Source organism: Ascaphus truei, unplaced genomic scaffold (genome assembly GCF_040206685.1).
Source record: "Ascaphus truei isolate aAscTru1 unplaced genomic scaffold, aAscTru1.hap1 HAP1_SCAFFOLD_755, whole genome shotgun sequence".
Lineage (NCBI taxonomy): Eukaryota > Metazoa > Chordata > Amphibia > Anura > Ascaphidae > Ascaphus > Ascaphus truei.
The window spans coordinates 1-16,190 of record NW_027457090.1 but is presented as its reverse complement, the minus strand read 5'-3'; the positions used below and the strand labels follow the sequence as shown (position 1 = coordinate 16,190).

The 16,190-nt window shown below is 53.6% G+C and overlaps 1 protein-coding gene across 2 annotated transcripts; it reads right to left on the bottom strand.

Annotated features, from left to right (window-relative positions):
- Positions 1–554: 554 nt before the first annotated feature.
- Positions 555–6,573, bottom strand: LOC142486153 (RNA-binding protein 28-like). 2 transcript variants are annotated; one of them, XM_075584812.1, is made up of 5 exons: positions 6,293–6,573; positions 4,868–5,302; positions 4,720–4,757; positions 3,095–3,194; positions 555–2,833 (listed from the first exon to the last, which is right to left on the bottom strand). In XM_075584812.1, exons 1-5 carry the CDS (start codon positions 6,389–6,391, stop codon positions 2,693–2,695), a joined length of 813 nt encoding a protein of 270 aa, XP_075440927.1. In that variant the 5' UTR covers positions 6,392–6,573; the 3' UTR covers positions 555–2,692. The 2 variants fall into 2 exon arrangements, with proteins under 2 accessions (XP_075440927.1, XP_075440929.1); XM_075584814.1 differs by lacking the exon at positions 4,720–4,757 and having other exon boundaries at positions 4,830–5,302.
- Between the last annotated feature and the right edge of the window lie 9,617 nt (positions 6,574–16,190).

Below are 16,190 nucleotides of genomic sequence, written 5' to 3'. Positions count from 1 at the left end.
TCTGTTCCACACGTACCATTCAGGCCGTCCACGCTCAGGATAATAGTCATCCCTACGTCATCCCTATATACAACAATACACTTTATACTATGTAGCGCATTACTATTTGGGCTCATAGTGTACTATAAGCTCTCATAATCAATGAGTCAGACAGACAGACAGACACACACACATTGCACCAATAGGACAGTTTGATTCGTGCTGATCAGAGCATTTCGCCTGTTTTCTGGGTTCTGGCCACATCGGGAATCTATTCCTATTTACACTATAATTAGCCAGGCGATTTTGGGTATATTCTGCTATATATTTACCATTAGGGTTTAGTCCTTGTTACCCAACAGCTATAGCGATTTACCCCCTACTTTTTTACGGGATATATTTTATATTTGAGCACTGTATATATTATCACTGTTTCGTCGTTCTCTATTATACAATAAAGTGTTATTATTTTTGGGCAATGGCTTGGTTTTTATTAGCGTTTGTCTGCCCGATACGTGGGCAGCATTTGCTACGTGTTATCCTGCCCATCACACTATCAGACGGGCATATATGTGATTATATAGTGGTACGTCCGTATCTGCTCATACACAGAGGGCAGCACTCGGGGCCTGTTGGGCGACTTCTTCTGTCCTCCTTGTTTGGTCTCATTACGCTCCGCGTTCCCTGTATGCGCCAGTCTCTGACATCGGACATTCGAATAGGTAGCGGTGAAGTCTATCTGTTGTATTCAATCTAAATATGTAGCAATGCCGCACTGTATAATGATACCGAGAATCTCTCTACATACCCCTGGAATATTTGGAAGGGCCTATAAATTATTTATACTTATTTCTTCTCTAAAAGAGCGAAGCTCTGAAGCGTTGGATGTGTGTAGTCATACTCAGCACTCCTTTACTTTGCAGTATATTCAGTTTGTGTGGGGGTTTCAGTATGATATGCAGACTTCACCCTTCCATTTCCTTAAGTTTGACATAAAAAGCTTTTCGATACTATGAAAACAATTGGATATAAAAAGTGAAGTTAAGAACTGTGCTTACACATTTGCACCAGGAGGCCGCCATATTGAAGCTGCTGATGTCACTTCCTCTCACAGGAAGTGGAAGGGACATCCCCCTCCCCACCCATACCATCTTTCATCATTAGAGGTCACAGATGTGGTCTTCCTGAAGTTATGTCACTTCCTGACCTAGAAGTCTGGATTTAGGCTCTCGCACCAAACTGACGACCAATACACTTCCGAGGGAACTCCTGAAATAATGATGTCACTTCCTGCAACAGAAGGAAGCGGCCAGTGCCGGCCAATTACCGCGGGGCCAGTTATCTGGCAGGTACGATGTCACTTCCTGACACAGGAAGGAGAAGTGAGGCCTTGGGTTACGCCACAGATAAGATTGTCCTCCCGCTGCTAGCTGGGGCAAATTGGCATAAAACCAGTTGTTGAAGGCCCTGAAACGCCCCAATCCCAGGTCAACCAGTCCTGCTGGAGGCTCGCGGCTCTGTGAGGCAATGACAACATCAGATTCAAGGTGGCTGCACTTTAACCTCTTCACTGCCAGAGAGGCCAGCCACACACTGCAAATGTTCAGAAGCCGGGTTCTGGCGATACACAGAGCCCGTGTAAACGCTCAGCTCTGGGGATAGCTGGAAGTTCTTGGGCAGGGAGGAGGAGGCGCACTAAGCCAACACAGAGGCAGCAGTAACAACGCTCCGATCCATCTTTCCCATGCCCACAGACCCCGGTGAAGGACTGAAACTGCAGCCCTGGGAGAGCCTCTGGTCCCGGTAACATAAAACAGCAATCCACGGGACCTTTGGCTCCGGTGTTGGTCGTAATGTGATGGTAACGCAACTTCTGCTGCGACTTATTGCTACTGTACTGTTTTCTGCTCGTAACTTGAATTGTCGGAATATAGATGTAACCGGGTGCACAGATCATTCAGAACCTCAAGTCTCTCTTCCGTAACCATGAAGAAGAGACCGGTGAGGTTTGGGAAAGCTCTGTACACGTGAAGAAGAGACCTATGAGGTTTGGGAAAGACCTGTACATGTGAAGAAGAGACCTGTGAGGTTGGGAAAGACCTGTACATGTGAAGAAGAGACCTGTGAGGTTTGGGAAAGATCTGTACACACAAAGAAGAGACCTGTGAGGTTTGGGAAAGATCTGTACATGTGAAGAAGAGACCTGTGAGGTTTGGAAAGCTCTGTACATGTGAAGAGGAGACCTGTGGGGTTGGGAAAGCTCTGTACAAGTGAAGAAGAGACCTGTGAGGTTGGGAAAGCTCTGTACATGTGAAGAGGAGACCTGTGGGGTTTGGAAAGCTTTGTACACATGAAGAAGAGACCTGTGAGGTTTGGGAAAGATCTGTACACATGAAGAAGAGACCTGTGAGGTTGGGAAAGCTCTGTACACATGAAGAAGAGACCTGTGAGGTTGGGAAAGCTCTGTACACATGAAGAAGAGACCGGTGAGGTTTGGGAAAGATCTATACACACGGTTACATCTATGAAGGATTCCTCTGTTGATCCATTGAAAGGTAAAAGACGTCACAACCTGTGACAATCAGACACTTCAGGACCAGGACAGCTGCCGGACCGGACAGAAACACGCAACTGCACAACGTGTCGGACTCCAGGTGGCGAGAGGCGGGCGGCTCATGTCCTCTCCAACAGGTCCTCTGCACGGAGGCCAGTCTCAGTCCTCAAACCACTTGCTCCTCTTGACGGGTGCGGATGCGCTGGGCTTCCCCAGGATCTTGCGCTTGTACTGCTCCACCAGCTGATTGAAGCGGGTCTCTGCCCGGTTCTGGTGGGGCGTCTTCTTCTTGGCGGCCGCCTTCAGGGAGAGAAAGATGAAGAGAAGGGTTATCATTTAAAACAGCAACACCCCCTCCCCTCCAAAAAATACCATAGGGAAGGGCTGGCCAACTCCAGTCCTCGAGGGCCACAACAGGTCAGGTTTACAGGGTATCCCTGCTTCAGCACAGGTGGCTCAATCAGAGGCTCAGGTATAACGCCGGCTCCCCCTGTGCTGAAGGCCTGTCGGTGGCCCTTGAGGACGGCGTTGGCCGCTCCCGACATGGCGCCTCACACTCACCTGTTTGTCGGTCACGCTCTGGCGCTGCCCCTTGCGGCTCTGCCCCTGAGGCTTGGGCTTCTTTGGGGGCAGTTGCTGAGCTTTGCCCTTGTCGCGCGCCCTGGAGGGGGACAGTAACTGCATCAGCACAGCGCATATACACGCACGCGAGCGCGCTCAGAGACACGCGTGTAACACGCGATACAGCGCTACGGTGGGATCATTTCCCAGAGAGGGGCTAGGACAGGACGCCCGGCTGCGAGGTTGGAGGCTCGGGGGGAATGCGGGGACGTCCTTCTTACTGAAGGAGCAGTCAATGCGTGGCACCGCCGCCCAGTGCAGGGGGAGCGGACAGCAGGAGGGGTTTAGCATTGCTTGGTATAGTGGTGAAGGAATCACGTCTGCGGGCGCGGGGTCTGCGGGCGCGGGGTCTGCGGGCGCGGTTGAAATAACATTGAATGGACCATTGGCCCTGTGCGTGGCCCCCCAGACAGTCGCCCCCCAGACAGCCGCCCCCCAGACAGCCGCCCCCCAGACAGCCGCCCCCCAGACAGCCGCCCCCCAGACAGCCGCCCCCCAGACAGCCGCCCCCCAGACACATTCCATTGGGTTTATCAAAATCTCCAGGAGGTTTAATTTAAAAAAATAAAAAGCTGCCCCTAATTTACCAGGGAACGCGTCTCCGTGAGCGCTCTTCTGGCGCTCTTCTGGCGCCCGGTGTAGGATAGAGGGGGTCTGAACTCCAGTCCTCAAGCCCCCGCCAACAGGTCAGGTTCTCAGGATATTCCTGCTTCAGCACAGGTGGCTCAGTCACTGCTTCAGCACAGGTGGCTGAATCAGAGGCCCAGTCTTCCACTGAGCCTCTGATTGAGCGACCTGTGCTGAAGCTGGGATAGTCTGAAAACCTGACCTGCTGGTGTTGGGGGGCTGAGCCCCCCGGTGTACAACAGCCCTGCGAAGGCAATCTTCCCAAAGTGAATGAGCAGGCTGGTTAAGCCACGCCACACCACGCCACGCCAGGCCACGCCACCGCAGTCACAGATGTGATATGAAGTTACCCCCCGCCTCGGGGTTGCCATGCTCAGAGTGCGCAGCATATAATGGACGTGCCGGGGCGTTTGAATGAATAACTATCTGGTGCGTTGTCATGGAAACGGGCTGCATGGTCTGTCCCAGTCTGGACATTAACCCCTTCACTGGCAGAAGGTCCCACCACACCCTGCGACCCCTTTGGGAGCACAGAGAGGAAAGCTCTGTGCTTACACCCGCTCCCCCCTGCGCCCCCGCTCCCCCCTGTGCCTCACGCTCCCCCTGCGCCCCCCGCTCACCTGATCTTGGGACCGCGTTTGGAGGGCTGGGGCAGCACCTTCCTGCGCTTCCCTGCGCCCCGCTCCCCTGTGCCTCACGCTTCCCTGCGCCCCGCTCCCCCCTGCGCCCCGCTGCCTCACGCTCCCCTGCGCCACGCTCCCCTGTGCCTCCCGCTCACCCTGCGCCCCGCGCCCCGCTCACCCTGCTCCCCGCTCACCTGATCTTGGGACCGCGTTTGGAGGGCAGGGGCAGCACCTTCCTGCGCTTCCCTGCGCCCCGCTCGCTCCCGGCTCCCCCCGCGCCCCGCTCGCTCCCGGCTCCCCCCGCGCCCCGCTCACCTGATCTTGGGGCCGCGTTTGGAAGGCAGGGGCAGCACCTTCCTGCGCTTCCCTGCACCCCGCACGCTCCCCCCGCGCCCCGCTCCCTGCTCCCCCCGCGCCCCGCTCACCTGATCTTGGGACCGCGTTTGGAGGGCAGGGGCAGCACCTTCCTGCGCTTCTTGCCGCCCGGAAGCTCCTCCTGTTCTAACTGCTCCTTGGTCTGGAAGCCTGACCAGTGCGCTGACCCCGAGTGACCCTTCTCTCCCTGCGGGGGGGCTCCTGCCTGCCCCTTATCAGGGGCCCCGGGCTGCGCTCTCTTGGGGGCTCTCTTTGGGTTTGTGGCCCCTGGCTGTTTGGTGTTGGGGGTCTCCTTTGCCGCCGTGGCTCCTCCTTGCTTGCTTGTGGTTACCGCTGGGATGGTAGGGCCTTGCTGAGGTTTTTGGGGTCCTTTGTTCCCCACGGGGGGCTGCGTGGCTGTTGACGGGGCTCCCCCTTTTCCGGGTTTCCTCTTTTTGGGGTTCCCTTGCACTGCCTGCGCCCCCCCAGCTGCCTGCGCCCCCCCAGCTGCCAGCGCCTTTGCCTGCTTCTGTCGCAGTATCTCCTGCAAGGACAGGAAAAGTCGGTCCTCCTTATTACACAGGTAACGGGGTCCCCCCTTCTGTCTGGGTGACCCTGCAGTGTGAGGGAGACCCCATTGTTCAGAATTCCCTTCTATTGGTTATAGTGTTACCTACAAGTAATGGGATCGCTTCTGTCTGTGTCAACATGCAGGTAAAAGGACAGACTGAACAAGGCAAGCCCCTTCTATGCAGCACTGTGTCATCTGTTACATGGGACATGAATGCTCTGTCTGTGCATAACGTCACACGTCCTGTCTGTCTGTGCAGTGTGATAGAGACATAATGTCACATGTCGTCTGTGTGGTAGAGACATAATGTCACATGTCCCGTCTGTGTCAATGTGACAGAGACATAATCTCACATTTCCCATCTGTGTCACTGTGACAGAGAATGTCACACCTCCCGTCTGTCTGTGCAGTGTGATAGAGACATAATGTCACACGTCCCGTCTGTGTGATAGAGACATAATGTCACACGTCCAGTCTGTGTGATAGAGACATAATGTCACACGTCCCGTCTGTGTCAATGTGATAAGAGACATAATGTCACACGTCCCGTCTGTGTGATAGACATAATGTCACACGTCCCGTCTGTGTGATAGAGACATAATGTCACACGTCCCGTCTGTCTGTGTCAATGTGATAGAGACATAATGTCACACGTCCCGTCTGTGTGATAGAGACATAATGTCACATGTCCCGTCTGTGTGATAGAGACATAATGTCACATGTCCCGTCTGTGTGATAGAGACATAATGTCACATGTCCCGTCTGTGTGATAGAGACATAATGTCACACGTCCCGTCTGTCTGTGCAGTGTGATAGAGACATTATGTCTCACGTCTCGTCTGTGTCAGTGTGGTAGAGACATAATGTCACACGTCCCGTTTGTGTGCCGCGCACAGCGTCTGTAAGTCCGCCCACAGCGCCTGTAAGCCCGCCCACCGCGCCTGTAAGCCCGCCCCTCCGTACCAGGCTTCGTTTCGTCCTCATCTCCTTAATCTTTAGTTTATTGAGATCCTCCAGAGAGAACTCCACGATCGGCCTCTGGGAACCGAGAAGAACATACATGATTAGCCGGCTAGCGACGCAGTAACCGTATTACAGACACGGCATTAGCATGATCACCTCCCGGAGGTTCCAGTAACCGTATTACAGACACGGCATTAGCATGATCACCTCCCGGAGGTTCCAGTAACCGTGTTACAGACACGGCATTAGCATGATCACCTCCCGGAGGTTCCAGTAACCGTGTTACAGACACGGCATTAGCATGATCACCTCCCGGAGGTTCCAGTAACCGTGTTACTGACACGGCATTAGCATGATCACCTCCCGGAGGTTCCAATGCCGTGTTACAGACACAATGTAAAGGGGGGTAAAGGCTGCACACCACAATATATAATCAAATACATACAGTTTACCGGTGCTGCTGGTTCAAGGAAGTACCTGCCAGGAATTTCCAAAGTACACTGAGGAAAAAGGAGAGAGATCCAGCGCTACACGGATTTCAAGATAATGAATTTATTGTGCCACACGACGTTTCGACCAACAGGTCTTTTTCAAGTGCCTTGTCACTTGAAAAAGACCTGTTGGTCGAAACGTCGTGTGGCACAATAAATTCATTATCTTGAAATCCGTGTAGCGCTGGATCTCTCTCCTTTTTCCTCAGTGTTACAGACACGGCATTAGCATGATCACCTCCCGGAGTTTCCAGTAACCGTGTTACAGACACGGCATTAGCATGATCACCTCCCGGAGGTTCCAGTAACCGTGTTACAGACACGGCATTAGCATGATCACCTCCCGGAGGTTCCAATGCCGTGTTACAGACACGGCATTAGCATGATCACCTCCCGGAGGTTACAGTAACCGTGTTACAGACACGGCATTAGCATGATCACCTCCCGGAGGTTCCAATGCCGTGTTACAGACACGGCATTAGCATGATCACCTCCCGGAGGTTACAGTAACCGTGTTACAGACACGGCATTAGCATGATCACCTCCCGGAGGTTCCAATGCCGTGTTACAGACACGGCATTAGCATGATCACCTCCCGGAGGTTACAGTAACCGTGTTACAGACACGGCATTAGCATGATCACCTCCCGGAGGTTCCAATGCCGTGTTACAGACACGGCATTAGCATGATCACCTCCCGGAGGTTACAGTAACCGTGTTACAGACACGGCATTAGCATGATCACCTCCCGGAGGTTCCAGTAACCGTGTTACAGACACGGCATTAGCATGATCACCTCCCGGAGGTTACAGTAACCGTGTTACAGACACGGCATTAGCATGATCACCTCCCGGAGGTTACACCATCAGGACATCCGTCCTGTTATAGGGTGAGGAGATTGGGATATTCTCCAGTTTGTAGGGTTGGAGATTATGGTATAACCCCTTGTATAGGGTCATAATATATCACAGACGTTACATAGTATGCTAGGCTGATACCTTTGTTTAATTCTAATTGAGCGAGGTAATATATTATATATACAGTTATCTATATTTTCACAAATTGTACATGTTTTATAGGGTTATATATTCTGTTCTATATTAGAGAAAGTTCCCATTCTTACCATCGAACAATTTATACAAAAAAAAGCTGTGTGTGCTGTGCACGCGCATAGTAAGTGAAACTTCTTTGGCTTTTGTCATAGAAATTGACTTATAACGCGCGTGCTCGGCACACATGTCAGTCAGTGAGTATGTATGTGTGTCAGTCAGAGAGTATGTATGTGTGTTTGTTTGTGTGTGTGTCAGTCAGTGTATGTATCTGTGCCGGTCAGTGTATGTATCTGTACCGGTCAGTGTGTGTGTGTGTGTGTGTGTGTGTGTGTCGGTCAGTGTGTGCATGTGTGTCAGTGTGTGCATGTGTGTCAGTCAATGTGTGTGTGTGTGTGTGTGTGTGTGTGTGTGTGTGTGTGTGTGTGTGTGTGTGTGTGTGTGTGTGTGTGTGTGTGTGTGTCAGTCAGTGTGTGTGTGTGTGTGTCAGTCAGTCAGTGTGTGTCTGTCAGTCAATGTGTGTGTGTGTCAGTGTATGTCTCTCTCTCTCTGTGTTGTGTGAATGTCTCTCTGTGTCGGTCAGTGTGTGTATGTCAGTGTGTGTATGTGTGTCAGTCAGTGTGTGTATGTGTGTCAGTCAGTGAGTGTATGTGTGTCAGTCAGTGAGTGTATGTGTGTCAGTCAGTGTGCATGCGTATGTGTGACAGTCAGTGTGCGTGCGCGTGCGTCAAAGTGTGCGTGCGTCAAAGTGTGCATGCGTCAGTGTGTGTGTGTGTATGTGTTTATTGGCAGCAGTACCAGCATCATGAATGTTGAGCGGGTGCGGGAGCTCACAGTGGGGGGAAGGAATAGGCACATCATTCAGGGGCGGTGTTCGGTACATCACTGGGGTGCGCGTGCGTGAGGGGTGCGGTGGCGATTAGGAGCGGCGCCGGCGGCTATCGCCGCCGCCACATGTGACAGGGGGCGTGTGAGCGGAGCGGCATCCATTACGTGACGTCACTTCCGTTTCACATTTCGCCCCCATCTATCCAGTTTTATCCCATCAGAGGTGCCACTAAAGAAGTTTCACTTCAAAAATTAGATGACTAGCAACAGACACACACAGACACACACACAGACACACACACAGACAGACACACACACAGACAGACACACACACACAGACACACACACACAGACACACACACACAGACACACACACACACAGACACACACAGACAGACACACACAGACAGACACACACAGACAGACACACACAGACAGACACACACAGACAGACACACACAGACAGACACACACACACAGAAACACACACACACACACACACACACACAGACACAGACAGACAGACAGACACAGACACACACAGACAGACAGACACACAGACAGACACACACAGACAGACACACACAGACAGACACACACAGACAGACACACACACACAGAAACACACACACACACACACACACACAGACACAGACAGACAGACAGACAGACACAGACACACACACACACACACAGAGACAACGAAACAGAACGAAAAAAGAAACAAAAAACATCACAGACAGAATACGTTAGAATTAAGGGGGTACTGAGACCCCGTTATTATTGCAATGAATTTACAAGAGGATATATAGATCAGTATTAGTACATATATAATAGAATACCCCTCTATATAGGATTAGATGGTGTGGGGATATGCACCGATCACATAGGGACCCAGACACTATATACAGTGGCGTGTGCAAGAAAAGCTTACAGAGAAACCTCATCGTTTTTACAGCTCGGTCTCAGAACTCGGACATTACCTCTGCGAGGCTGTTTATATAAAGTGTAAAGAGGCTGCACGGCACAGAGATTCATTACGCCTCCTGCAGCAGTACCAGCAAGAGAAGAAGAGAGCAAAAACAGTGCACCGCCAGGGAGCCAGGTGGTGTAAAAATATAAAGTCTGTTTGTTCAGCGACACACAAAAACATGACCCCAAAGGGTGAGACAAAAGCTCCTACGCGTTTCGGACCGTAGGGGTCCTTTATCAAGGAGTGAATGCCCTAGGGCATTATAGTCTGTCACCTTCAGGGAGACGGGTGTGTTGGTGACTCACATATCACATCTCTCTAGTATACCCACTCCGCTATTCACTCTGTCCATCAGTCCTGATTTATTATTATGGACATACATGTTGGAAGTTACACCAACTTTGGAGCACCCACAACCCCCTTTAGCCCTGCAGCAGTACCCACCTGTCTGCCTCCCTCACTACAGCACCACGTGAAACAGGAATGGGGGAGAGAGAAGGTTTGTGCTGCAGCATCCGAAGGGTTAGAGAGGAATCTCAATGTGATGCAGCCTGTCGTTAGTAATGCACACACAGAGGTGTGTGTCACACACACTGTATACCCCGCACAGCACACAGAGCTGTGTGTCACACTGTATTCCCCGCGCAGCACACACAGGTGTGTCACACTGTATACCCCACGCAGCACACACACAGAGCTGTATCACACACACTGTATTCCCCACGCAGCACACAGAGCTGTGTCACACACTGTATTCCCCGCGCAGCACACAGAGCTGTGTGTCACACACTGTATTCCCCGCGCAGCACACACAGGGCTGTGTCACACACACTGTATTCCCCACGCAGCACACAGAGCTGTGTCACACACTGTATTCCCCGCACAGCACACACAGAGCTGTGTCACACACACTGTATTCCCCGCGCAGCACACACAGAGCTGTGTCACACACTGTATTCCCACGCAGCACACAGAGCTGTGTGTCACACACTGTATTCCCCACGCAGCACACAGAGCTGTGTCACACACTGTATTCCCCACGCAGCACACAGGGCTGTGTCACACACTGTATTCCCCGCGCAGCACACAGAGCTGTGTCACACACACTGTATTCCCCACGCAGCACACACAGGGCTGTGTCACACACACTGTATTCCCCGCGCAGCACACACAGAGCTGTGTCACACACTGTATTCCCCGCGCAGTACACACAGAGCTGTGTCACACACACTGTATTCCCCGCGCAGCACACAGGCCTGTGTCACACACTGTATTCCCCGCGCAGCACACAGAGCTGTGTCACACACACTGTATTCCCCACGCAGCACACAGGGCTGTGTGTCACACACTGTATTCCCCGCGCAGCACACACAGAGCTGTGTCACACACACTGTATTCCCCACGCAGCACACAGGGCTGTGTCACACACTGTATTCCCGCGCAGCACACAGAGCTGTGTCACACACACTGTATTCCCCGCGCAGCACACAGGGCTGTGTGTCACACACTGTATTCCCCGCGCAGCACACAGAGCTGTGTCACACACTGTATTCCCCACGCAGCACACAGGGCTGTGTCACACACTGTATTCCCCGCGCAGCACACAGAGCTGTGTCACACACACTGTATTCCCCACGCAGCACACAGGGCTGTGTGTCACACACTGTATTCCCCGCGCAGCACACACAGAGCTGTGTCACACACACTGTATTCCCCACGCAGCACACAGGGCTGTGTCACACACTGTATTCCCCGCGCAGCACACAGAGCTGTGTCACACACACTGTATTCCCCACGCAGCACACAGGGCTGTGTGTCACACACTGTATTCCCCGCGCAGCACACAGAGCTGTGTCACACACTGTATTCCCCACGCAGCACACAGGGCTGTGTCACACACTGTATTCCCCGCGCAGCACACAGAGCTGTGTCACACACTGTATTCCCCACGCAGCACACAGAGCTGTGTGTCACACACTGTATTCCCCACGCAGCACACAGGGCTGTGTGTCACACACTGTATTCCCCACGCAGCACACAGAGCTGTGTCACACACTGTATTCCCCGCGCAGCACACACAGAGCTGTGTCACACACTGTATTCCCCACGCAGCACACACGGCTGTGTGTCACACACTGTATTCCCCGCGCAGCACACAGGGCTGTGTCACACACACTGTATTCCCCGTGCAGCACACAGAGCTGTGTCACACACACTGTATTCCCCGCGCAGCACACAGGGCTGTGTCACACACAATGTATTCCCCACGCAGCACACAGAGCTGTGTCACACACTGTATTCCCCGCGCAGCACACAGAGCTGTGTCACACACAATGTATTCCCCACGCAGCACACAGAGCTGTGTCACACACTGTATTCCCCACGCAGCACAGAGCTGTGTCACACACTGTATTCCCCACGCAGCACACAGGGCTGTGTCACACACTGTATTCCCCACGCAGCACACACAGAGCTGTGTCACACACTGTATTCCCCACGCAGCACACAGAGCTGTGTCACACACTGTATTCCCCACGCAGCACACAGGGCTGTGTCACACACTGTATTCCCCACGCAGCACACACAGAGCTGTGTCACACACTGTATTCCCCACGCAGCACACAGAGCTGTGTCACACACTGTATTCCCCGCGCAGCACACAGAGCTGTGTCACACACACTGTATTCCCCACGCAGCACACACAGGGCTGTGTCACACACATTGTATTCCCCGCGCAGCACACACAGAGCTGTGTCACACACTGTATTCCCCGCGCAGTACACACAGAGCTGTGTCACACACACTGTATTCCCCGCGCAGCACACAGGCCTGTGTCACACACTGTATTCCCCGCGCAGCACACAGAGCTGTGTCACACACTGTATTCCCCGCGCAGCACACAGAGCTGTGTCACACACACTGTATTCCCACGCAGCACACAGGGCTGTGTCACACACTGTATTCCCCGCGCAGCACACAGAGCTGTGTCACACACACTGTATTCCCCGCGCAGCACACAGAGCTGTGTCACACACTGTATTCCCCACGCAGCACACAGGGCTGTGTGTCACACACTGTATTCCCCACGCAGCACACACAGGGCTGTGTCACACACTGTATTCCCCGCGCAGCACACACAGGGCTGTGTCACACACTGTATTCCCCACGCAGCACACAGAGCTGTGTCACACACTGTATTCCCCACGCAGCACACAGAGCTGTGTCACACACTGTATTCCCCACGCAGCACACAGAGCTGTGTCACACACTGTATTCCCCACGCAGCACACAGAGCTGTGTCACACACTGTATTCCCCGCGCAGCACACAGGGCTGTGTGTCACACACTGTATTCCCCACGCAGCACACAGAGCTGTGTCACACACTGTATTCCCCACGCAGCACACAGGGCTGTGTGTCACACACTGTATTCCCCACGCAGCACACAGGGCTGTGTCACACACTGTATTCCCCACGCAGCACACACAGGGCTGTGTCACACACTGTATTCCCCGCGCAGCACACAGAGCTGTGTCACACACTGTATTCCCCAAGCAGCACACAGGGCTGTGTCACACACTGTATTCCCCACGCAGCACACAGAGCTGTGTCACACACTGTATTCCCCGCGCAGCACACAGAGCTGTGTGTCACACACTGTATTCCCCACGCAGCACACAGAGCTGTGTCACACACTGTATTCCCCACGCAGCACACAGGGCTGTGTCACACACACTGTATTCCCCACGCAGCACACAGAGCTGTGTCACACGCACTGTATTCCCCGCGCAGCACACAGAGCTGTGTCACACACTGTATTCCCCACGCAGCACACACAGAGCTGTGTCACACACTGTATTCCCCACGCAGCACACAGAGCTGTGTCACACACTGTATTCCCCACGCAGCACACAGAGCTGTGTCACACACTGTATTCCCCACGCAGCACACAGAGCTGTGTCACACACTGTATTCCCCGCGCAGCACACAGAGCTGTGTCACACACTGTATTCCCCGCGCAGCACACAGAGCTGTGTCACACACACTGTATTCCCCACGCAGCACACAGAGCTGTGTCACACACTGTATTCCCCACGCAGCACACAGAGCTGTGTCACACACTGTATTCCCCACGCAGCACACAGAGCTGTGTCACGCACACTGTATTCCCCGCGCAGCACACAGAGCTGTGTCACACACACTGTATTCCCCGCGCAGCACACACAGGCTGTGTCACGCACTGTATTCCCCACGCAGCACACAGGGCTGTGTCACACACTGTATTCCCCACGCAGCACACAGAGCTGTGTCACACACTGTATTCCCCGCGCAGCACACAGAGCTGTGTCACACGCTGTATTCCCCGCGCAGCACACAGGGCTGTGTCACACACTGTATTCCCCACGCAGCACACAGAGCTGTGTGTCACACACTGTATTCCCCGCGCAGCACACAGAGCTGTGTCACACACTGTATTCCCCACGCAGCACACAGAGCTGTGTCACACACTGTATTCCCCACGCAGCACACAGAGCTGTGTGTCACACACTGTATTCCCCACGCAGCACACAGAGCTGTGTCACACACTGTATTCCCCACGCAGCACACAGAGCTGTGTCACACACTGTATTCCCCGCGCAGCACACAGGGCTGTGTCACACACACTGTATTCCCCGCGCAGCACACAGGGCTGTGTCACACACTGTATTCCCCGCGCAGCACACAGAGCTGTGTCACACACTGTATTCCCCAGCGCAGCACACAGAGCTGTGTCACACACACTGTATTCCCACGCAGCACACAGGGCTGTGTCACACACTGTATTCCCCACGCAGCACACAGAGCTGTGTCACACACACTGTATTCCCCACGCAGCACACAGAGCTGTGTCACACACTGTATTCCCCGCGCAGCACACAGAGCTGTGTCACAACACTGTATTCCCCACGCAGCACACAGAGCTGTGTCACACACACTGTATTCCCCACGCAGCACACACAGAGCTGTGTCACACACTGTATTCCCCACGCAGCACACAGAGCTGTGTCACACACACTGTATTCCCCCGCAGCACACAGAGCTGTGTCACACACACTGTATTCCCCGCGCAGCACACACAGAGCTGTGTCACACACACTGTATTCCCCACGCAGCACACAGAGCTGTGTCACACACCTGTATTCCCCACGCAGCACACAGAGCTGTGTCACACACACTGTATTCCCCACGCAGCACACACAGAGCTGTGTCACACACTGTATTCCCCACGCAGCACACAGAGCTGTGTCACACACTGTATTCCCCACGCAGCACACAGAGCTGTGTCACACACACTGTATTCCCCACGCAGCACACAGAGCTGTGTCACACACACTGTATTCCCCACGCAGCACACACAGAGCTGTGTCACACACTGTATTCCCCACGCAGCACACACAGAGCTGTGTCACACACTGTATTCCCCGCGCAGCACACAGAGCTGTGTCACACACTGTATTCCCCACGCAGCACAAGAGCTGTGTCACACACACTGTATTCCCCACGCAGCACACAGAGCTGTGTCACACACACTGTATTCCCCGCGCAGCACACACAGAGCTGTGTCACACACACTGTATTCCCCACGCAGCACACACAGAGCTGTGTCACACACACTGTATTCCCCACGCAGCACACACAGAGCTGTGTCACACACACTGTATTCCCCCGCAGCACACAGAGCTGTGTCACACACACTGTATTCCCCACGCAGCACACAGAGCTGTGTCACACACTGTATTCCCCACGCAGCACACAGAGCTGTGTCACACACACTGTATTCCCCACGCAGCACACAGAGCTGTGTCACACACTGTATTCCCGCGCAGCACACAGAGCTGTGTCACACACTGTATTCCCCACGCAGCACACACACAGAGCTGTGTCACACACACTGTATTCCCCACGCAGCACACAGAGCTGTGGTCACACACACTGTATTCCCCCGCAGCACACAGAGCTGTGTCACACACTGTATTCCCCAGCGCAGCACACAGAGCTGTGTCACACACACTGTATTCCCCACGCAGCACACAGAGCTGTGTCACCACACTGTATTCCCCACGCAGCACACAGAGCTGTGTCACACACTGTATTCCCCGCGCAGCACACACAGGGCTGTGTCACACACACTGTATTCCCAGCGCAGCACACAGAGCTGTGTCACACACTGTATTCCCCGCGCAGCACACAGAGCTGTGTCACACACACTGTATTCCCACGCAGCACACACTGGCTGTGTCACACACTGTATTCCCGCGCAGCACACAGAGCTGTGTGTCACACACTGTATTCCCCCGCAGCACACAGAGCTGTGTCACACACTGTATTCCCCACGCAGCACACTGAGCTGTGTCACACACTGTATTCCCCGCGCAGCACACAGAGCTGTGTGTCACACACTGTATTCCCCACGCAGCACACAGAGCTGTGTCACACACTGTATTCCCCACGCAGCACACAGGGCTGTGTCACACACTGTATTCCCCGCGCAGCACACAGAGCTGTGTCACACACTGTA

Bases quoted from the DNA above. Each gene is read 5' to 3' on its own strand.
- LOC142486153 (XM_075584814.1), bottom strand. From the start codon at position 6,391: ATGTATGTTCTTCTCGGTTCCCAGAGGCCGATCGTGGAGTTCTCTCTG. The intron at 5,303-6,292 runs GTACGGAGGGGC...CTGTCCTTGCAG, and splicing joins TGAGGACGAAACGAAGCCTG to GAGATACTGCGACAGAAGCA. The intron at 2,834-3,094 runs GTGAGTGTGAGG...CTCTCCCTGAAG, and splicing joins AGAGCGTGACCGACAAACAG to GCGGCCGCCAAGAAGAAGAC.